This window comes from Rosa rugosa, chromosome 2 (genome assembly GCF_958449725.1).
Source record: "Rosa rugosa chromosome 2, drRosRugo1.1, whole genome shotgun sequence".
NCBI classification, from domain to species: Eukaryota; Viridiplantae; Streptophyta; class Magnoliopsida; order Rosales; family Rosaceae; genus Rosa; species Rosa rugosa.
In genome coordinates, this window is record NC_084821.1 from 35307542 (window position 1) to 35331635 (window position 24094).

At 37.1% G+C, this 24094-nt stretch overlaps 2 protein-coding genes and 1 long non-coding RNA gene across 14 annotated transcripts; 2 read left to right on the plus strand and 1 right to left on the minus strand.

The window, feature by feature from the left end:
- Window positions 1–6048: 6048 nt before the first annotated feature.
- Window positions 6049–15133, plus strand: LOC133732451 (uncharacterized). Of its 12 annotated transcripts, none has more exons than XR_009857147.1 (18): window positions 6049–6264; window positions 6352–6407; window positions 6522–6582; window positions 6673–6711; window positions 6876–6954; window positions 7578–7680; window positions 9228–9304; window positions 9513–9732; window positions 10619–10730; window positions 10817–10864; window positions 10967–11054; window positions 11133–11449; window positions 11550–11614; window positions 12326–12446; window positions 12959–13005; window positions 13376–13614; window positions 14116–14721; window positions 14822–15133. It is a non-coding gene; the product is annotated as an uncharacterized LOC133732451 (long non-coding RNA). The 12 variants fall into 12 exon arrangements; XR_009857146.1 differs by lacking the exon at window positions 10967–11054 and adding an exon at window positions 11999–12058 and having other exon boundaries at window positions 14822–15132; XR_009857148.1 differs by lacking the exon at window positions 10967–11054 and having other exon boundaries at window positions 6050–6264; window positions 11133–11253; window positions 11335–11449; window positions 14822–15131.
- A 313-nt stretch (window positions 15134–15446) lies between these two features.
- Window positions 15447–19089, minus strand: LOC133732446 (LEAF RUST 10 DISEASE-RESISTANCE LOCUS RECEPTOR-LIKE PROTEIN KINASE-like 2.5). The gene is made up of 4 exons (XM_062159997.1): window positions 18203–19089; window positions 17107–17177; window positions 16906–17004; window positions 15447–16715 (listed from the first exon to the last, which is right to left on the minus strand). Exons 1-4 carry the CDS (start codon window positions 19087–19089, stop codon window positions 15565–15567), a joined length of 2208 nt encoding a protein of 735 aa, XP_062015981.1. The 3' UTR covers window positions 15447–15564.
- A 273-nt stretch (window positions 19090–19362) lies between these two features.
- Window positions 19363–21528, plus strand: LOC133732448 (rust resistance kinase Lr10-like). The gene is made up of 3 exons (XM_062160000.1): window positions 19363–20074; window positions 20171–20206; window positions 20310–21528. Exons 1-3 carry the CDS (start codon window positions 19363–19365, stop codon window positions 21359–21361), a joined length of 1800 nt encoding a protein of 599 aa, XP_062015984.1. The 3' UTR covers window positions 21362–21528.
- The last annotated feature ends 2566 nt before the right edge of the window (window positions 21529–24094 follow it).

Here is a 24094-nt window from a genome sequence, read left to right on the forward strand (position 1 = left end):
TAAGAATTCAAAATGTTTCCAATTCCCTGTAAAGTAAAAAACTTAGAAGGTCCCTTTTGCAGAAGCTATTCTTTCAATTCTGGTATCTAGAAGGGAAGGATTAATAGATCGGTTGGTGTGGCTTTGCAAGCAAAAATGAGAGCTCCTGGAAACAATGGGGGTTGTAGTGGGAGTAAGTCTAGTTGTGAATGTGTGGAACCTGGTTTGGGGTCCTAGTGTTTCAAAGGTTCTCAATAAAATTAAGCTCTTTATATTTGGTGAGCCTGCAATTATTTTCTCCCTACTGCAGTTGACCTCTCTAAAGCGAATGATGACGCCTCATGATAGTTGTGGTGGTTGTGGATAGCGATATGAGTCCATTAATTCTGCATGCCTTATGGTATCGTAAGAAAGCTCAGAGTAAGGTGTATAAGGTTGGAAAGAGAGAGTTTCATTGATCTGTTGTTTGCTATGATGCACGGAAACGCGAAAATGCCCGCATTTCCCGTTTCGGAACCGGAAACAGGTCTGAAACGGTTTGGAAACATCCGTATCCAATGTGGAAACGCCAGAATATAAATAAATAGGAAACGTGGGGGTAATACTGACTTTTTACTTGCAAAAATTGAAAAAAAAAAAAAAAACAGACCTAGATCGAGAGAGAGGTCGCGTCTCTCAGACAATTGCAGTTCGGTCGTTCCTCTTCTGCTCGGAGGAGACCCAGACCCAGACCCAGTTCGGTCAGGAACGACCCTTTGGATTGATAATGTTTGATTGTCATAAACTAGTACTTTGTTTATGTTTCATATATTTTTTTTCTAATTATATATATATATATATATATATATATATATATATATATATATATATATATATTTATATTTAATTGGCGTTTCCTTCACGTTTCCATTTCCTATTACATTTAAGATTTGCCGTTTCCACGTTTCCGATCGTATCGTATCCGGAAACTCGTACCTGTTTCGGTGCTTCTTAGGTTGTTTGCAATGCTGCATGTGTCTTACATTTCTCACTTGGTTTTATCTCTCACAGTTATATATATTTTTTTTCTAATTATATATATATATATATATATATATATATATATATATATATATATATATTTATATTTAATTGGCGTTTCCTTCACGTTTCCATTTCCTATTACATTTAAGATTTGCCGTTTCCACGTTTCCGATCGTATCGTATCCGGAAACTCGTACCTGTTTCGGTGCTTCTTAGGTTGTTTGCAATGCTGCATGTGTCTTACATTTCTCACTTGGTTTTATCTCTCACAGTTTCGAAATGGGGCTATTGATATTGATATGTATGGTTATAGGAGCATGAGTTTTTACTAATGAGATTAGTAGCTTGAGATTGATGGGGTTAGGTTCAATTGCTGTATAGAGTTTAACTTCAATTCTTTTGTTTGTTCTGTTCAGTAATTTGATATTTCTGACCTTATTATTCTGATTGTCATTAGTTTAGGATCAAGGAATGTGATATTTTAATGGTTAGTGACCCGACTTATGGATCTAATAGCAGGATGGACTTTCGGTTGTTTCCGGTTTGATCCATGTTTGAAATAGTTATTTTGTTATAATTGATGTAGTCTTTATAACCCAATTTGAATGATGCTGATTATTGAGTGAGGAGAATAGGGCACTTGTGGACTGTTTTTGAGTAAGAATACTCCAGTTTCCTCAAAATATAACATGCATTGGGAAACTCAGGGCTTTGTACTTAGGTTTCCTCAAAATATAACATGCATTGGGATTTACCCTGCACCCTACACTATATATAGTGTAGGGTGCAGGGTAAATCCTCTAAACCAAGAGAGTGGCTAGTATTACATAAGTATTTTAGAAATCCTCATCAAGCTAACTCTCAATTATATACTTGATGAGCCATTTGGTCTTGCCTAACCTTCTTGTGTGTCGACGATTAGTGTTGCCTGTTAAATGCTGATTGCAAGCGGTATCTAAATTCAAGTATGGTTTATATGTCATGTCAACTCACTGGGGGTGCTAATGGTGGAACTCATATTACTTCTTTTCGGCCCTTATGTGTTATTTGATTCTTAAAGTCCAGATGTTGAAACTGGAAACGTCAGTCTGTTATGGAGTCTGGATAGTAGAAATTAGATATATAGCTGCTCAACCACTGAAATACCTGTTTGAAACATCTATGTTTGACTCGTTTTGGCTAGGTTATCACTCCGTCCAACCAGAGTAGTTTTTCTTTGGATAAGATTGACTTGCAAAAAAAAAAAAAACAAAGCTATACGTGTATATTTATGTTTACAAGAAGATAAATGAGTACTCTACTCAACTAATATCGATATCCTCTATGCTGCTGTGGAAAGAAGCACAAATCGTTTTGCCATTTGTTAAGATTTTCACTTGAAGTGACATGTTTACAACTACCAGTCTACCGACAGACTTGAAACAAGGAGAGAGAACTTTTGAGTTAGTCAATCGAGAAAATTGAGTGGCTGACGCCCTTGCTAATCTTGGAGTGGAGATGAAATCAATTTTTGGTGATCTACCATTGTAATACCCTGAAAATTCAAATTAATTTCTGATGACTTTTTGGAAATGATTTCGTGGTCATAGGCACGAGTACGAAGTTTGGAGAGGTGGTGGAATTAGTTCGAACGATTTTATTTCAAAAACGAACGTTATTTAGGGGGTCGTGAAAATCGACTTTTTATACATTCATAATTTGGGGAAACTTTCTTCATGAAAGTTGTAGAGCTCGTCGATACGATCTCGTGCATATATGGAACGTAATATTCGGAGTTCGTATGAATAAGTTATGAATATTTTAAAATTGTGATTTTTCTATAAATAGGTGAAAAATCCGAATTATTTCATTAAGGACGAAATTTTCTCATTTTTGCGTTTTGGTCCCCCGGAATTCTCCGTTCTCTCTCTTCAGAATTGCTGGAACCCGATCGACCCGACCCGACATTTTCTCTATACTCCGGCGTCCTCCGGCCACGACCCGGCCCTCACCGTGATTGCCGCAAGCTGTCCAGCCGCCTGGTGCCCTCCACTTGCCCCGCCGTCGTCCCCAGAGCTGGATCGAAGGAGCCCCAGCTGTGCGAAACCCGACCCGGCCGGAAAACCTATTTTCCGGCATCACCTCGGCCGATCCTTCTCGATTTTGGAAACGTCTCCTCCTGCTGATCATCCTCATATCCTCCTTGCATCACGATTTGAAGTGTAGAGCGAAAGATCAAGCGTTGAAGATTGACGGCTCTGATTTGATCTGGAATCAGATCAGACGCACCAGATTAATCCAACTTCCAAGCATGATCTAGGACGATCTAGACCGAATCTCGCTTAGCTCAAGGTATGAAAGTCGGTCAACCCTTCATTTTGAACCAGTTTGTAGTTGGTCACTTTGCCATCGGAGGTGGTTGGCCCGGCGTTGACCGCCGCCGTTGACCACAGGTTGACCCGCCGCTTGTGGCGGCGTGTGGCGGCGCGTCCGGCCTTATTTTGGTGTTCTGTTTTCAGTTTATTCATCTACGCATCGATACGGTCGTTTGAATATATCGTAATGTCATTTTGGAGAAAGTTGATGCATGCTAGGGTTTCGGTTTACGATCTGCGAAGATCTGACCATCGGTTTTGCTTCAAATTTAGATATGTTGATCGTATGACTGTCCCGATGACTTTGTGTGGTCACGGGCAAAGATCCGACCTTTGGATCTTCGTATAATTGTGAAATAGTGATTTGGAAGGCGATTCGTGAGAATCTGACCGTCGGATTATAGTATAATTTTGTGGAGATGTTTGTAAGGACGATTCAAGAAGATCTTACCGTTGGATCTTTGTGATAATTTTGGAGGATGATCCTAAGGGCAATCCGTGAGGATCTGACCGTTAGATCATCGTGTAATTTCGATCCGACCGTTGGATCATCGTGTAATTTCGATCCGACCGTTGGATCATCGTTTAATTTCGATCCGACCGTTGGATCATCATTAATTTAGAATCCGACCGTTGGATTGTTGTGTATGTGTGGTTTTTGAATAAATTGCTAAGTTAAGATCGTGTTGAATTAGGTAATTGACGGATCGATTTGGCGGACAATTTGTGAAATTGTTGTTGAGCTGTTAAGAAGACGCAGCTGGATTAGAGGTGAGTAAAATCGCACATGGTTCATTTACGAACCGAAATTCAGTGATTGAATTCTATAGTGATTTTGTGAAAACTGTTTTAAGAAAATCAATATTTGTTTTAAAATTATATGGACTTGATCGACTACGGTCCATGGGTAAGTAAAATGTATTTAAAGTATAAAAATGAATTTATCGATTTTTAAATGCATGTGAACTATAGTTGGTATTAGTGGTCATTCCTGTGAGGTGACTACGTATATATATATTTACGTGAAATATATATTGGATGGTGTGGTATTTGGGAAAGTGTGGAATTGATGTGATTGATTTACAATTTCAAGTATTACTCTTACAAAAACATAAATTGTTGTTTATTATTGAGTTGATTTTGATGATGAGTAAAGAGTGGTAATTGAGTCGTGTGGACCAATTGTTTATTAAAGTTGAGTAAAATCATCGTTGTGTCGATGATTGTGGCATAAAAAAAAATCATCGTTGTGTCGATGATTATCGTAAGACTGAACCTTGGCCCAGGTGACAGGTTACGATTCAGTTAGAGCTCTAGTCTGTCTGCCATAGTATGACATGAAAGTAGCGAGTTAGTGTACTCGTGAACATGAATACACCTTAAAACATGAAAGCAATGAGTTAGTGTACTCACTATCATAATTATACTTTTGAAAATTGAAATTGATTGTGAAATTGTGTTAAGAATTCTTGAGTGGTTGTTCTTGTTTTGAAACTGTGCAATTCCTTGTTTACTCATACGAGCTGTCAAAAGCTTACCGGGTTTTGTGTTGTTGCAATCCCGGTACACTATTCAAATTGTGTAGCGGGTAATCCTACAGGACAGGAGAATCAGGGCGGTGATCGTGCGGTTAGAGCATTTGTTATAGTTTTACAGCAATTGTAATAGTGAGGTGAGTTAAGCTCATTTGAGCCTAACAATTTGATTTAGTGAGAGTGTGCTGTGATAAATAACTTGAGGATTTGGTTTATTGTAATATTGAGTGGTGTGAAGTATGGTTGTTTATGAGAAAAAAATTCAGGACGTTATTTGTAGTTGTTATTATTCACGTTTCGGTTTTGAATTTATCATTCAAAATTCGGGGCGTGACAACCATTCTGCAAATGCTAGCTCGTACATGAGCTGTTCATTGCCATCTTAGTAGGGACGGGCATAAGCGGAGGTTTACTAATCACGAACCAGTTAAATGCTAATCTTATTCATTCAAAATGGACATTTGAGAAGATCAAAAGGATAATGGCCTGCACAAAGATGCCAAACTTTGCAAGCTCAAGCTCTTTACCACAAGCTTTGCAAATTATTCAGGGTCAACTGTCTGCAAGCTCTGATGGATCAAAGCTGTCTCCTGGGTGGAGTGGGTCAATGAACGCTCCGAGAGGTACTCCGGCAATGTGCTAGCCCCTCAACAGCACCCACAAGAACAATCTGTGTTGCCCAGTTGCAAATAATCGCAATTCTACAGATAAATATAACGAAAGAGAGAACATTCCATTAGCATGATAATAGTCCGGATATCAGTTTGAGGACCATTTCTGATATCAACTGTTTTTATCTATACTATTATTAAGAGAAGAGGCTTTGTTAGTCAAAACTGAAAATTTTGATAGATTTAACCCTGAAAAATTAAAAAACTTTGAGAATAAATTAAATCACAAGGATAAATAGGACAATTATAAAATAGATTTTTATTAAGAAAATTAAAAGGAAATAATTCCACAACCCCCACTTTTCTCTCCCACTATTTTCTCTCGGCAATAACTACCAGTGAATTTATTTCTTCTGCAATAACTATCCATTTTTTTTTTAAACGAAAATTTTTCATACACATTCAGAGCATGTGATTGCAGACTAGTTATTATAAAATGTGAGAAAAGACAAATATTATTATACATACATCTAAAGCCGAAACACTGTTCCTCGCCACTGTTCATTCAACTGTTCATTTAACAGTGAAATGACGTTTTTGCCCTCGAGCTGTATGCGGAGAGAAAAAGGCCCGAGTTTTCTTTTGTGTTCTAGAAGCCTACATCGACTACAAGCTTCGTTCCATTTTCGGTTTTGTTCTCGGATACAGACGCGGTGTGAAACGGAGTTATCAAGCGTATCGATCAAGCTCTCAGATATAAAGGTTGGGCTGCAAACGAATAGGAGGGGTTTGGTTTTGAGAGCTTTTGAATTTTTGATTTGATTTAATATTTTTCGATTTTAATCGTAGGTCGCTGGGGTAGCAGAGAGAAGGGGAGAGATCCAAGATTTTCGTCCAAGCTTCGGGTTTGTTTTGTAAATTTGGATTTGGTTTCTTCCTGTGGGCTGGAAACAAATAGGATGCGTTTGGTTGTTAGAGCTTTTGAATTTTTGAGGTAATGTTTTCGATTTTGATTGTAGGTCATTGCGGTGGCAAAAAGAAGGGGAGGGATCGAAGATTGTGGTCGACTTCCGGAGGAAGGTTTGGGTTTGTTTTATGAATTTGAATTTAGTTTCTTCTTCTCTGATTGTAGCTTTTTCTGTAAACAATTTTTTGATGGTTGGCTTATAGGTTGAAAAAGAGTGGGGGCGTTTCTCAGTTCGTGTATAGGTGAGGAAATCCAAATTCAAATCACAACCATTAACAAGGGTGAAAATTACGAGGGTGAAAATTTGGGTTGTGATTTTGCTTCTTAAACTTGAAATTTTTTGATTGAATTGTTCATAGATTGAATTTTTTATTTATTTATTTATTTATTTATTTTATTTGTGTAGTGTGTGCTTAATCTAGAAGTTGTACATATTGAAGGAGCGGAGATTTGCTTAAGAATCATAAGCAGTTGTGTCTTTGAAGGTAAGTATGGGTCGATTTTTTTATACCAATATGTTTGCAATTAACTGTTATAATAGTCTGTTGGCCTTTCTGATTAAACACTGATGTTCTGTCCATATCCAGTTGTTGATTGGCTTTAGCCCTTATTAAAATATGGAATATGGGATGTGGTTTGTTGGTATACTTTTCATGGCTTTTGATGGTCTTACTGGTGAACAAAGAAGTTTGTTAATAGCCGCATTCTTTAAATTTAAGTCCAAGTACCTGTGTAGAGGTTATCATACCTGTGATTATAAACCGAATTTCAAGGCCAAGTTAGTGTTTAAAGATTTTCACCGAGTGTTAGAGCTTGGGACAAGTTGGTTCAGTTCTCAATTCCTCTTTGTTTTGATAGTCAGTCAACCATATACATTACTCTTTGTCAGGGGTGAAGACTGCATTATACTTGGACATGGTCTATGTGGTAGATATTTTCAATTTATGATTAGCCAACTTGGATCCTTATTTTCCATAAAAGATCCAAGTGATCTCCATTGTTTATAGGCTTGGGAAGCTGTAGACACTCTTTGGTCACCATTTGTCCTAAACTAATTACATTTCTGATTTAATAAATGAACTTAATGTGCTTTTACTGGTGGATATAGGGCTGGTTGGATATCTCTGCGAGGTAGGCTTGGGTTCGTTTTGGAAGAGGTGTGTGCTGAGATTGTGATCGAGTTTAGGAGACGGGCTTTGGGAGCAAAAGAGGTATGTGTTTTGTTGCTTTCTCCAATTCTGTCAAGTCAAGGTTGGTGTTTTTTTTCTTTTGTATTTGCAGATTTATTAGAAGAAAAAGGAAGAATTATGAATAAGAGAAAATTTATAATGAGCTTATTGTTTAGAACAGGTGTGTCAATAGTGAAAAGAAGTGTTACTGTTTTTGGGTAATCAGGTTTTACTTCAAATAGAAGAATGTTGTTCTGTTTTGTTAGAGCTGAAGTAGTTTGTATTGTAGTCTAAGTTTAGAGGGAAGCAATGAAATGCTGGAGAATTGGATTTGGACATTGGTTTTTATTGAGAAGTAATCAGCTTAAATATTAGTTAAAAGGTGATTTCAAGAGAGTCATTATTCCTTCAGTTTGTGATTTAAGCAAACTTTATAACCCGTGTTAAAATTGGCTTTCTAGACTTTGGAGTAATCAGCTTATTGTTTTCTACTAAAACTGTTGAGTTGTAATGATGTTCCTAATCTTTGAGCTTTGATTTAGGGCCTTGAACTTAGATCTATGTAAATTCAACATCTTTAATCAGGAACTGAAACTTTCAACCTGCATTGAAGAGTAACTGATGTTGATAATTATTAATTGACATTGTCTTGGTATTATTGGGTTTTGAGGTATTAATTAACTTATTGAGGTAATATTTAAGGCAGAAGCTTTATTTAGCTGCGAAGGGTTTAGTATAGCAAAATTACATTTTGTATGATGTGGAACATGACATTTATAGGTTTCGTTTAGTTAGTTTAGACTTGGCTATATTTGTGCTGGAACAGTATCCCCTATATCGAATTTGCTATATAAAGTTAATGAATTAAATCAACGGAATGTGCAATCTAAAGCTGCAGTAGTTGAACACAAACAACAGGTTAGGGTTGCTTGATTTAAGGGTTACTTGGTTTTGTCTGTAATAGGATGTTAATGAAGGGATTTAATGCTTATATGTCTACTTTTCTTTTAGTATTGCTGGATTGAAAGTACAATTTCTTAGGGTTGCTTCATTTGGTTCTTGATAAAGCTCCTTTCAGTTGTTTAGTGCCTATATATGGATGACCTTTAAAATGGTTAGTTCATTATTTGATTAATTATTTGTTAGGTCCGCTTGGTTGTTTCTGAGATTAAGTATATAGTTTCAGGTGATGGATTTGGTCCCTTGATTTTTCGTTGTGAGATGGAATATGAAATGCTAATATTACATACAGAATGACCTAAAAAATATTCCCTGTTTCTCTTTCACATGGTTGACAAAATTGATTAGACTCCAGACTTTTCTATTTGATTTCCAATTAGAAATGGACTTTTTCTTTGAGTTTTTTTGCAGATATGAATTTTCTGTTACTATAGCTTATTGGATTTTGGTAATGAAAACATCGCCAATTCCAACCAATGGACATTGCATCTTTTCTGGATTCTTATGTAAATATTAGCTCATGATATAGGGAATGAAGTTATTTTTGAAAGAGTTTGATGGAATACACAAACAAAAGAATTGCAAGAAGAGACTTTCTGGCTAATTATATTGTTTCATCTATCATACAGGGTGCAGTGGAGAAACTTCGCCAATGCTGCCTTGAAGAAATTTGAGATTACAAGCATGGTGGAAAAGACCACTAAAGGTAGGAGAATGATGGAGGAATTACAAAGATACACTTTAATTCAGTTAAGAAAAACAAAACCCCCGCAGCATCGCGCGCGGGAAGGATTATCTAGTACTATATACTAAAGCTCGGTCATAAGAGACTGAAAAGACGGTTCTGCCCTCATTTGGATATTTTTTACGCTCTGCCACTGACCTTTGTTTTTTTTTCTTCTCTCTTCCTCCAGAAGCCTCCTAGACCGACTTTTTTGCTCTCTCCCCTGCTTTCTAAACAGCCTCCCTCAGACGACTAAATCGGCGGAAAGAGAGAGTGAAAGTTGGATCTGCTGCTGTTGGTTACAGAGGTTGGGTTGAAAACGAGTACGAAATCTCACCGTCTACGAGTACGACATCTGGGTTCAGAGTTGAAGCTATTAACTTGCTTCTTTCATTAGTTAATCTAACGAGGTAATGGTCTTCGTTCTTAATTTGGGTTCAAGATACTGGTGTTTTGGTTTTTTGGGTTCAAAATATTGGTGTTTGGTGATTGGGTTTTGTGTCTTGCAAGTATACCTTATTATGTTCGTCCTTAGTTGCTTTGCTTTCTGTTTTTCAATTAACATTCTTGGTGTTCTGTTGTGTTTGTTTTTGGGATTTTTAGTGCAAAGCTTGGAGGTTTGAGGGTGTTTCTAATTTTTCTTTAATGGGTATATCTCTGTTTTGCTAATGATGGCTATTGACTGGTTCTTTGTTTCATATGGGTTCTTTTAATTGCTGCATGTATTTATTTTGTTTTCCTTTTTCTATTTTCATTTTCAATTATTTTCAGAATGAATGAATGGATCCATTTTTGTTCTAAGTTGATAGGTGCATATATTGGTTTACAGTATTGAGTGTCATGCTTTTCATAAGTTCTCAAGCAATATATATATAAAGGGAACTTACAGTGTATGTAGGAAGCAATATATTGGTCTAAAAAATGAGAGAAACATAAAAATCGGTTCAAAGGTTTTTGCATAAAAGGAGATGAATAATATTTTTTCCATCCTTTTGACTTTAGTATATGTTTGATTACATTTGAGGTATCAAGATTAGTGATATTTGAGAGAAGTTAGGGAGGAGTTTGTTATAGCACCTTCTTTGTTTTTAAGGTGATGCTGTTCATTAGATTGAACTCATTTGTCTGCGAAGCTTTATTTAAGTGGCAGCAGTATAGTTTTTATGGAAGAACTTATAGATTTACCGTTTCTTATTGTTTTCAATTTTTTATTTGTTGTTTTGAGGCTCTGTTTTTGAATTCATAATTATTAAATGAGTTCAAGTGATTTTAACCATGACTTTTATGATTTCATAGTTGTTAGGTCTCGCCTTTGCAGATTTTATGCAAAAAAGTATTGGTACCGTCTTTCTGCTGCTGTTCCATTGTCTGTTACTCAGTATTATCTTGCTTTCCCATTTTGATTCAGGTATAGACTAAAATTTTTTATTATAGTGTTTGTTTATTGACTTTATAGTGTCTACAACTTTAACTGTTGTTATTTTATTTTTGCAGATTTTGGGAACAGTTTGCAGTCATATTCCTTGAATCTTTTGGATCCAGGTATAGTTTTTTTGAAAACTATGAATGATCAGTATTCTTATTGTAATAGAGGGTGTAATTAAATTTTTAAATAAACAATCTAAACTCCTGTGTTTTATTTAGATCTCTGCATTTGGAATTTATCCATGATCAATATTTTGTAACTGCGGCATTTATTGATTGTATTGGGTTTGCTTGGGCTTTCAAAAAGGTTCAGGGTTTATATCAGTTTGTCATTTGTTGTACCTAGATTTTTAAATTTCTTATCTAACTGTTTTTTTTGGTACAGAGTGTGTAATGCCAAGAGGTATATGTAAGGGTAGGAGCAGCTCAAGTTTAGAAAATTAGTAAATATTCAATTTAAGGGCAATGAACTCGAAACTTTCCGGATCCCAAGTTGACATGCTAAGGTACAACATACTAAAATTTCAAGCAAATTGGAGTTCAGCAAACATGGCAAAAGATGGATGGAAACAGACTGAATTGTGCAGTTTTCTTCAGAGTTTTTGTAGCAACCTGGAATGTAAGAGGGAAATCTCTCCATAGTGACCTTAATCTGCACGATTTTCTGCAGCTTGATAATCCATCAGACATATATGTCTTGGGGTATGGTTTCTCTGTTCTTATTTTTTGTCTTCCTCTCTGATTTTCTTCAGGTTAATAATCCACCTTTCCTAACTCCTTTCGAATTTTGACTTTTTGTTAGCTGACTTCGATAAGATTGGACAAGGTGGTTTTGGGGCTGTTTACTATGCCGAGCTGACAAGCAAGGTACTTGCTGACTTTTTTCTTACCGTTGTGAAAATTTGGGTAGAATTTGGAGAGAGATGTATGTATGCAGTTTTCTTTTATCAGTAAGACAAGTCATGGTACTTTTGGGTTCCTTTACTGATGCTTAAGTTTATTGTTATATATTAACTAGCAGAAACTAAGAAAGCTGTAGTTCTGATTTCAAATGGTATTCAATGTGAATCTTATTTTGGTTATTTAACAAAAGAGAGCTGATACAACTTTTAACAGTGCTGCTTCCATGCAATATGCAAGAGCTTTCAATATTGTTTCTGCTTTTGATATTGGACAAGTGAAAGCTACCTTTCTTTTTATCGTAGTCATATGGATATCCTTAATAGTTTTCTTTGTACCTCTGTTTTACAGCTCAACCATTTATTTTTTCAATACATAAGTTTTCTACAGGAGAAAAAAAATGGAGGAAAGGTAAAAAGTTTAGTCACTGTATCTCCAGGACCATTTTGAAATTAGCAGTAGTCAGCCTTTTCTTATTAGTTCCTTATACTGCTGATTTTTAATGATGAGAATGATTTAACAAAAGATTTGCTAATTTTGTTAATTGGAAAGCTTGATAAAGGTTGGATTTCAATGATTTAACAAAAGATTTGCTAATTTTGTTAATTGGAAAGCTTGATAAAGGTTGGATTTCTGTTTTATTAGACCTAATAAAATGTATTTTCTTTTGGGATTTAGTTATTCCCCCAACACAGAGAAAGGGACGAGACGAAACAAAAAGAGAGAGAGAGAGAGACAAGAGAACAGGCAAGAACGAAAAGAAGGAGAAGAGAGAGACGGGAAGCTCTTGCTTAGATTGGTAAGATTTTGGTTTAGTAGAGTCAATACCAACATACTTTAAACTGATTTCCTTGAATTAGTTATTTGTATGCAGTTTTCTAGCTATCCTAATCGGTCTTTCGTTTGCTTTGTATCCAGTACTTTTTGCGTTTTAAACAGCTCCAGTTTTTAACAAGGTCGGGTCAGTTTACTTTATTACTGCTAGGCATATCCATGTTTTATTAGTCACTATCTATCTGATTTACATATCAATTTGCTGTCTTTGTATTTGGATCAAATAAAGCTTGCAAAAATCGAAAAGGCAAATTACTTTGTTGGCTTGGGACAATAATAGGGAATGAATCATAGTAGTTAATAGTTATCATTTTTTTTTTTTCCGATATAATTAGGATAGACGCGGTTGGCCATTTATCCCGAGTATTGCTTCCTGCTTTTCTGATTTGTCACTTCTTTTCCCAGCTGCCATGTAACTTTTGGTCTCTGGTTTTTCTTCCTTTTTAGTGAGACCTGTCTTCATTTATCTGTGTGCAGCTACTTTGTCTATGTAATTTTGCTGATGGAGATCTTCAACATCAGTGGTAAGTTGTAACTCATTTCATATAAGAACATGTTGTAGACAATGTCTATTGGAAGCATGTTGTGCACCACATTGTAGCATGTAAGGTTGTGCTGCATGGACATGCTGAGTTTGAGGCAAGTGATGTTATCTTAAAGTTTCGTTTAAACAAATATTGTGAATATGCAAAGAGGAAAACAGAAATTCTTCAAAATTTTTGAATTTCAGGCTCTTTTTTGCCCCCTTCAAATTTTGAATTTCAGGTGCTTTACTACATATTTAGTTTTACCAATGTGTAGTGGTTTTCAAGAGGAAACATTAGCTAAATGCTTTTTAAATTCATTTTCAGTTTCTCCTGTAATTCTGATTTTTTTTTTCTTTCATGTTAGTAGGTTATTTGTTTGGAACAAATAAACACTACAGACTGAAAGCACACCGGAAGATCACATGATGATAGTTACTGATGTTGGATTTAGAACAAATCTCCTGAACAGAATAAGGACAAGTATGATCGTAGAGTTCTACGAGTTCAGAGTCGATGAGTAAAATAGAGGCAATGTTTGAAGCTGAACTTGAGAGGTTAGGGCTAAACAGCAGTACTTCTACTTTGGAGCGAAGATTAATTTGAGAGGTACAAGGCCTATGCTGATCATTGCAATGTTAAGTTTAAGCAGCACAAGTAATTGTTATGTTTTACTTGAAACATATAGTGAAAAAAACCCTCATTTTTGTTCTGGTTTACTTGGTATGTTTATCTTCCTTTTTCCTCAATTCCAATAGCTCTGTTCTGTAACATTTCATATGATTATAAGCATCAAATAATTGTGTTCATCATGAACTGATTGAATTTGTTGCAGCTTCCAAACTGTGTTCATCAAGTTTCTGAAGATTACATTTGGGAAAACTCTAATACTTTACAGGCCAGTGTTTAAAAAAAATTATTGGAAAAGAGATGAAATTTCATTTGTGGTTTGATCCCTCCCAAATATATGTGATGCTTTATTTCAGTATAACCACATGTTCATAATGCATGCTATTTTACACACACAACTTCGATTTATGGTGTCCTACCGTCCTCACTATATACCTCACTATATACCATCAAAGTTTTGATTTCTCTCAGTTTTGGCAGCCATAACATCAACAACTAGAACTTGCCTGGTGGCTCCAAATGATCACAGAACACTAAGCCTAGATGCTTTACAAAAGAATGCACCAACTGTGTAGAACAGACTGCTGCTGTTTGATTTGTAGCACCATCGAGGTGGAAGCAGCTTCTCAGGATTATGCTCATGTCAAAGCGTCCTAAAATCCCCCCTTCTGGCCCAAGCCACAGGACCAACAAGACACCTAATCCCTCGAGAGATTACTAAACACTTCTATTATTTGTATACAGAGAGCAGCATTTCCAACTGAAGTTTGGTTGAATTTTTTGGCTAACTTCTTCATGTGTTTCTGATTTTGTTTGATGGGTTTGATTATTCTTCTATCGTTTCTTGAACGACTATATTCCCGCAGCAAAGCGCGGGTACGCTTTCTAGTACTACTGAAAAGTGGGGTAAACAGACAATATCCGAGTTTGGATTGTCCCATTCTTTGATTATAAGTTTATGATAGCCCTACATAAAAGATAATTGCCCAACTTACCAAATTGTGGATAAATGGGCACCAGCGGTAAATGAGGAGACCCCAAGTTTGCCATCCAATTCCTTCTGCCCAAATTGTGGAACTGGAATGGGTTTGTGAAAAGCAATCTCTCTTCAGTTGGTTCTTACCTTGTTTTTCCGGTTTCTACATCTATGCTCTCATGTTCACTATAAGATTTCGATTTATTGCAGAAAAGGAGAAAAATCAGAAGCAGACTCAGACTACTGAGTTCAACTTTGGAGTCTTGGATGGTCATAAGCCAATGTTGACTGCTGCAAGTAGAATTGCCATTTCAAAGCAATTACAGTGTCAAGTATTGTTTCTTTGTGTTTCCATTGTTAGTTTTCCGTGACTAGGATAAAAATAGATTGTGTTATCTGCTCTGAATCTTTGAAAAACCGGTATTCTATGGCATTAAAAGGATTAGGACAGCCATATGGCAATAAAACCTAAAACACCATTGATATTTTGATACCTCAAAACAAATCTTGTAAGGATTTGATTCTCATATTACACAGTCAAAATCACCAATGCCCTGTAATTGGAATCTAACAGTGAGCTCCCAAAACACACCTCAGACTTAATATGCCACACCTTTTGTCACTGAACCAATATTATCTTCCCAATTCGTAGTATATTCCAAGCCAAAATTGCCTATGCAAAGCATTACTCATTCAGGTGAACTCATTTTCAAGCATACCAAGAAATGGCAAAATATTTTATAATTCTCATAATTCACAAAGCAATGAACCAAATAAATCTTATTTCTCATACTTTGAAACATTTTATTTGCATATCAGGAGTTCAAGACAGCAATCAAAAGCAAGTTTAATTGTATTCGTACATTAATTCAAACTTACAATGTTTTTAAGCTATCAAATTTATAGAGAAATTTCATGGCCCTAACATCACATATTGACATATACAAAATCACTTAATTTCCATCTGCAATCAAATTGATGATCTCTGTAGATTCTGTCATTCTTGATGCACATGTAGTACTTAAATTGTCCTCAACATCATCTTCTGGTATTTGCTGTGGATATAAGAAAGGCTTTGGAGGTATTTGGAGGCTCTCAATTTCTCCTTCAAGCATTTCTACTACTTTGCTCATTGAAGGGCGTTCAATAGGCTTCATTTGTATGCACCACAATGCCACTATGATCATCTTCTTTATGATTTTCATTACATCTTCAGTGGCATCTCCTATTTCGATCTCCTTCCCTTGATTCAATTGATCAGAAACCCATGTAGGAAAGTACATTTGGCTAAATTTGCTTGAATGATCTATGGCTGCATTCAAGTTCTTCCTTCTACCAGCCATTTCCAACATTAACATTCCAAAACTATATACATCCGCTTTGTATGATACACCTCCAATGTTTTTGTAGAATAACTCTGGAGCCATGTATCCTATGGTTCCTCTTGCTGCAGTCAAAGACACAATGCTGTTATCCAATGGGTATAGCCTTGCTAATCCAAAATCAGAAACCTTGGCAGTAAAATTCTCGTCAAGAAGAATGTTGTGAGGCTTGAGGTCAAAATGCAGAATTCGCATGTCACATCCTTGATGGAGATATTGAATTCCACGAGCCACTCCAACCGCAATCTCAAATATTTTCTCACAGCTCAAGGAGATAGCACCTTGCTGGGAAAAAATGTACTTTTCAAGAGAGCCATTTGACATGAAATCATAAACAAGTGCACGGTTTGAACGGTCAACACAAAAGCCGATAAGTCGCACCACGTTAACATGGTGAATCCTTCCTATAGTAGCAACCTCATTGATAAAATCTTGCCCATTAGTTTTGGACTTACTCAAAATCTTGATGGCCACAAGGCGACCACTGCGGAGTTTTGCCTTGTACACGATGCCAAAGCCTCCTTCACCCAATTTGTCCTTGAAACCATTAGCCATCTTTTTGATGTCCGAGTAAGAGTACCTTACTGGCATGAGATTATTGTTACTCTGCAGAAACTCTTCTATATTGTCATACATTGAGAAGTGCCTTCTTCGCCATTTGTATATTAGTAATGCAGCTATAAAGGGAAGGCCAAATGATAGTTTCACTGCTTGGAACACTCCTGTGTGGTTCAGAAAATGTAATCCATGAGAAGGATATATATTTAGTGATTGCTGCAACCTTATTAACATCTTCCTTGGTAAATATTATTCCTCTCCAAATCCATTGTCATAGAATCATCAATTTTTATTAATTGGTTCACGAAATTTTTTCATGTGTTTACTTTTTAGTGATCTACAAGAGACTCTTACCGCTGTAAACGACCACAGAGACCAGAAGCTGCTGGTAAACCTTGTAGATACCGATACGAATACCGATACGAATACGCAGGCCAAATGGCACTTCGATAGCTAGATGTGAAAAAATTCATCATGCAATGACTAAGGTAGTTAGATAGAGATAAATGGAAATAAAGTTTGACAAAAGTTTATATTATAAGCCACTATGCTCACCGTAGTATAGGATGTAGCGTGGGATTAATGTGATGATCATGGAGATGTAGTCGATGATAATCGTGAACCAACTGTCATCATTACACAAGAAAGCAATGACATTAGCTTGCTTAATTTGTCAAAAATAATAGTTCAATATAAGCATAACCATCTTCAGTACATTTAATACAGCATTTGTTTTATTTTATTATGTCATTAGGAAGTCTAGATCTGAGCATATGTTACTATTCTCCAAATCATCCAGCTTTGTTTGCATTTATAGTTCTTCCTTAATTTTTTTTTTTTTTTTATTTGCAAACAAACAAGGGCCAACCAACAAACAAAAGGAAAGAAAGACCGCCAAGGCCCAAATAAACCCAACCCAAGCCACACAGTAGACGGCGCCACCGCGATGAAGCTGCAGAAACTTGACCGGTAAACTTGAGGGGTGCCGGTCACTGTCCCGATCGAACACCCAAAGAGCTGAGTGCAAGAGACAGAGAATAGGAAATTGCAGATCACCTCCAGAACGGAGAATCTCTTCCACCGCCAACGAAGCTCTAAAACTAGAGGAAAAGAAAACGGAGATGATCCACAAAGGGATCCAAAGGACATCTACCGAAAAGGGTAGGCAATCCGATGTTGCACTTGTGGGTATTGACCCATGTACACTAGCCGGTAAATCCCGCTTAAACCATAAACCGCGGCGGAAGGTATAAGAGAAAATCGCTGTTTTCAGCGATAACCAAGGAATGAAACGGATCTGAGTGAAAAACTAGATCTGGTAATAGGAAAATTGGGGCTGAAGAGGGTACATCAAACACAACACCAAAAGGGAAGAAGATTGGTCTTGAAGAAGAAAACAAGAAAACAGGAAAGAAATAAAAAAAGAGGCATAAAACCTAAGATTTGGGACAAGCCCAATCAAAAACCACACATGGAGGGTAATTGGTGAAAAAGAAGAAAAAAAAAATAATCTTTGCTTCACTTCTAATCTTCTATATGTAATAGCAAATAATTTCATCTATAAAAGGCAAATTAATTATAAAATTGTCCCACCAACGAGTTTTTCGTGCATGGACTTTCTTGCAAAATTTCAGGTTTGGCAATTGTTTACCTATCAGAGTAATTGCGGCACTCTAATCCGGTCATGTTTAAGTTGAGCGCACAGCTTTCATGTTGTCCGCATATTTTATTTGCACATCCGTAGCCAATCCAGGAGAGTTGAAAGCCATATGCTAGTTGTTTATATATGCCTTGACACGACTTGTTGTACTTGTCAGTGGGAGTGGGAGGGGGGGACACAAGAGCCATGAGTGTTATTTTGCAGGACAACCCCCATTCAGCCGGACTCAAATCTTCTGGGTAGCCATCATCATCCAAGCGCCCAAGCATGAAATAAGAATACACTATGGACAGGGAAGAATCAGAGGAAGAGTGGATGCCGGTATTCTTGATGCATGGAGCTGTTTCAACAAAGAGATCGGAATAATTCATTTGATTTGTGCAGCTCAGGAAAATTAGAGGCACTGTTATGTGCTGATCATCCCCATATGATGCATCCGGCGACGCAAAATATGGGTAGGATAAGGTGTAGGGATCATAATAATTGAAATAATAAGAACTAAAGTTGAAGGCAGTTAAAGGGTAAACTGGGTTGGAGAAGTAGTTGTCCTTGGTCTTGTGAACACCAGCATCCACGAGTCGGATCGTGTAGTTATTGTAATTGATTGCCTGTACGTAATATTTTCCTTTATACAAGTATAATATGGCCTGATGAGATTGACCGGTACCGTCTGCCTCACAAGATAACTCATAGCTCTTGTTGCCGCAGTGTCGAGGATCTCCTTGTAAACGAAATGGAGAGCTTATCTTAATGTTGCCACAAGAAGGAGTACATTCTGAAGTAGCCCCGGATGTTTGCGAACGACTTGAAAGCGGAAGAAAAACAAGAGAAACTGTGTGAACAACAAATAGGAGACTTGCTGTTCTAAACATGATCATAAAGGAGGGCAAGGAGAACAAGAACGAGAATGTTATTAAATAAGAGCCTATTGGTATTTGGAAAGAAGAAAATGATCTAGTGATGACTGGTGTGCAATCTTCGTTGGGGATGTGCTAGTCAAGTCAATGCTGAGCCACTTGTTATATGTATGCATGCATCATTTCTGCGAAGGTGAGTAGGGCCCATAGCTTCCTAAAAAGTCCTAACTGTGCTATGAGTTTCAAACAAAGAAGCAGGAAGCTAGCTAGTAGTCAGTTTCATCATCTTTGGAAATGCTTCCGACTATGAGTTTGTTGTTCTGGTTGCTCCTGATATTTGTAGAAGTAGATGTTGTGCATGGTGGAGTAGGTCTTGAAGATTGCACAGAAACAAGATGTGGCAGCTATGGCCCAGCTATCCGGTTCCCATTTCGACTTAAAGGTAGGCAACCGTTCCATTGTGGTTACCCGGGCTTTGATCTTGCATGCACCAACGACAATCGGACACTGCTTGAGATGCCATCATCATCTAAGCTCTTTGTTACAGAGATTGATTACACATCACATACAATTGAAGCAGAACCTGCACTTGATTGCTTGGACAGAGACATTTTCTACCACGGTTCTTCTACCTTCAAATATGTCGGCAACACAAGCTTGTTCAGTTGCCCACCATCAACTGAGAGAGATCAATATATTACAGATTCCTACTATGATTGTCTGGCAAGATTGAGCCCTTGCCATGATAATCCAGGCAACCATATTTATGCTTATGCTTTTAGCCCAGGTTGTTCTATTGATAAAATACCCCTAGTGTCTTGTACCAAGGTGTATGACTACAAAGATGCTCTTGGATACCCATATGGTTTCTCAAGCATATATCTCCACTGGTCCATACCATCTTGTCAACATTGTGAAGGGAAGGGCAAGCTATGTCGGCTGAAGAACGAATTCACAAATCAGACAGATCCTCAAACTCAGTGCTTGGATGTACCCAAAGCCAAAGGTATCATTTATGCTTCACACATCAATGATAGATAGATAATTCTGGTTCATTTCTTTAACATCCCAAGTCCTTATTCACCCTAAACAAATTTTACAGGTCACAAACTTGGAGCTCCAACTATAAAGATATTAGGTGAGAATCCGGAAGTTCTTTTTCCTCTTTTTCTCTCTCAATTGGTGTATTGTGTTTTTAGCTCGAAAGTTTTTGTTCTTACACAGAAGGTGATATTTTGCAGGTTCTTGCACACTTTCTGTTATTCTTATAGTGACGGGAATGACAATCTACTATGTCTACAGCTCTCTGAAAAGAGAAGAAGAAAATCAGCTGAGAATTAAAAGATTTTTGGATGAATACAGAGCTCTTAAGCCAAGCAGATATTCTTATGCAGATATTAAGAGGATAACAGAGAAGTTCAAGGAGAAGCTGGGTCAAGGGGCCTATGGAACTGTGTTTAAAGGTAGGCTTTCCTCTGAATTACTTGTTGCTGTGAAAATTCTCAACAATTCAAATGAGAAAGGGGAAGATTTTATTAATGAAGTGGGCACAATGGGTCAAATCCACCATGTCAATGTGGTACGCTTGATTGGTTACTGTGCTGATGGATTTATACGAGCTCTTGTTTATGAGTTCTTACCAAACGGTCCACTCCAGAATTTCTTATCATCAGCAGATAATGAAAATTCATTCATTGGTTGGGATAAGTTACAAGATATTGCTTTAGGTATAGGCAAAGGAATTGAATATCTTCACCAAGGTTGTGAACAACAAATCCTCCACTTTGACATCAAACCACATAATGTGTTGCTAGACCATGATTTCACTCCAAAAGTTTCCGATTTTGGTTTAGCCAAGTTGTGCTCTAAGGATCAAAGTGCGGTATCCATGACTGCAGCGAGGGGAACCATGGGCTATATTGCACCAGAAGTCTTCTCTAGGAACTTTGGTAACGTGTCATATAAGGCAGATGTCTATAGTTTTGGAACATTGCTTCTTGAAATGGTTGGGGGCAGAAAGAATTTTAAAGTCATGGAAGACTCCACCAGCCAAGTCTACTTCCCAGAATGGATCTATAACCTCTTAGAACAAGGGAACGACCTTCGCATCCATATTGGGGACGAAGGAAATGTTGAAATTGCTAAGAAACTTGCAGTTGTGGGTCTATGGTGCATCCAGTGGTATCCAATAGACCGTCCTTCCATGAAAACAGTAGTTCAAATGTTGGAAAGGGAAGGTGACAATCTGACCATGCCTCCTAATCCTTTTGCCTCTACTTCATCTTCGAGTTGAATGAGAATTCATGTGCCAGCAAGAGCAACCAGTCAAGCTCAGGTGTTAACAGAATAAGATTGTTATAGTGATGTATTATTAGCAGATATACTAAGAAACTGCTTTCAATTGTTGAATAATTTCATGCATGGATTTCTAGTATTATATATTTTGTTAGTTGCAGTCGATCGAATATGTAGTAAGAGAAATTCTCTTAGTTGTACCAGAATATATCTCTTAGTTTGGTCTATTTGAGAGTATTGAAGTGCTTTTACTTGGTGTCACTCTTGTTAGTAGTACTTTGTTTTAGCTAAATGAAGTTTGACCAGAACATCTTTGCGGTGCTTCTCTCGGAAGTGCTTCTAATTGATTTGGTAATTCCAAAAAGCACTCTAATTTGTTCTTGCCAAATGGTCTACAAGTGTTTAATCATTATCGTTTCATCTTTTGGCATTCCAAAGTCACTCTCAAACAGTTATACATATCTTGACATATATAGGACATAAGTGAATGCGATTAAAATGAACGTGGCAAGGGGTTCAGATGACTTTATGCCCAATAACGGATTGCCTAAACAAGAATATGTCAGACACGTACGGCTGCCAAAGTGCAAGGGACTCGTCTATTTCGACGTCAATATTAACTGGCAACAACATTTTTCTTTATGAAGAAATTTTCAGTACTTACTAAGCCTAAACCCCGACCAGAGAAAAATAATATCTTGAATTAGGGGAGGATAGGAGTATGAATTAGGAGGCTCGGATGACTTGAGAGGATATCTCCAGTTAGTGGATGGAATGAATTATCTAAACACTAATCCACGGATGGCATTGACAAAGAAGGGGTACACAGGCGAATGGCATTGACAAAGAAGGGGTACACAGGCGAGTTACACTGCGTTGTGTGCTCTCAGGCTACTGAAACTATTGACCATCTGTTTTGTGAGTGTCCCGTTGCTCGCAGTATATGGTATAGTCCTCCCTTTTCTCTCTCTTCTGCCAGTTTGCCATGGAAGGAATGGTTATCGGAGCGAGCCAATTCTTTGACTTCACCTCTCTTTGACAAGATGCTCATTCTTCTATGGAGTCTATGGAACAACAGGAATGCTACTCTATGGAGGAACCAGACCCAATCTAGTTCAGGTCTAGTGGCATCTGCTCTTGCATGGTACGAGGAGTACCTTCAAGCTAATCTGACCGTGAGTCCGGTTCGAGGTCGACAGAAGGTCCGACACCAGTGGGATCCTCCTGGGGGGACTATTTTGAAAATGAACGTCGACGGAGCCTTTTTACCCAATGTTCCATACGGGGGTACGGGAGGAGTTCTCCGGGATGCACAAGGGCATTTCCTGGCTGCTTTTGCGCATAGGGTGGAATTTGTAAGTTCAGCTCTGCAGTCCGAGCTGGTGGCCCTCAAGCATGGTTTGCAACTTTTACACTCTATGGGTGTCACTAATGCTGTGGTTGAGAGTGACTGCCAAGTAGCAGTGGGAGCTATTCACAGTGAAGTGGCTGATTTATCCCCACTCCGTGTTCTCGTTGCAGAAGTGAAAGACTTGTTAAATGTCCACGCAGGTATCAGCCTTCGGTTTGTATCTCGGCAGGCCAATACAGTAGCTCATAGGTTAGCTAGTTATGGTTTTGAGTCCAATGTAAACCATGAATGGTTTGTTAATGCTCCAGCCTTCTTACTGGATGCCCTCATGTACGATTTGAATCGTATTCATTAATAAAATTCCCTTTTCCTAAAAAAAAAACACTAATCCACGGATAGGTTCTTGATTTCTCCCGCAATAATTGAAAAGAAAAGCAATGTCCTTCTTCTTTTTACCTTCATTTTTTCTATGATATTATTTAGGTCAGTAGGAAGGATATGAAGAACTTAACACACGAAGGTGGCGCTACCATAAGAGTTTCTTTATAGTAAACTAGCTTTCTTCATATATGCTCTGCATGTGTAATAGTTTTTTTTTTTTTTTAAGAAAATTAAAAAAATAAATGAAAAAAAAAAAGACGAGTATTGTTCCACAAATCGTTGTAATATTTCATTATTAATGAAGTTCTTTTTGATCAAAAAAAATAAAAATAAAAAAAATAAATGAAATAAAACAGTTATTGCAGAGAGAAAATAGTGGGAGAGAAAAGTGCAGGTTATGGGATAATTTCTTTTTAATTTTTTTTAATAAAAATCCATTTTGTAATTGTCATATTTACCCTTGTGATTTAATTTATTTTTCAAAGTTTTTTTTGTTTGAAATAATTTTCAAAGTTTTTTAATCTTTCAGAGTTAAATCTGTCAAAATTTTTGGATTTGGCTAACAAAACCTCTTCTCTTAATAATAATATAGATTACAATGAATTCTTAGATTATGTACAGCTAAAAAGACATGCAAAGTAAGGAAGTAAGAAAGAACTACACTTTGTACATAATGGGAATCAATTGGAAAAGCCCGAATAACACACCCAGATTGTCAAAATTACAAAGGAACCTTAGCCATAAGTGAAAAAATAAAAGAGAAGTATATCACATCAGCAACAACTACTAGTCATCGGTGAATCGAACTCATGACACATACCACTACAATGCGAGCTGCTTAATTACTTCAAAACCATTATGTGTCATCTGTCTTTCACTTAATAAATCCGGTCTATCAATAATATTAAGTGGCATGGTCCCATCGGCAACTAGTCGAATGAATGAACAATACTGAATAGAGTTTCGAACACGACTACTACTACTATTATTAATTGTCCA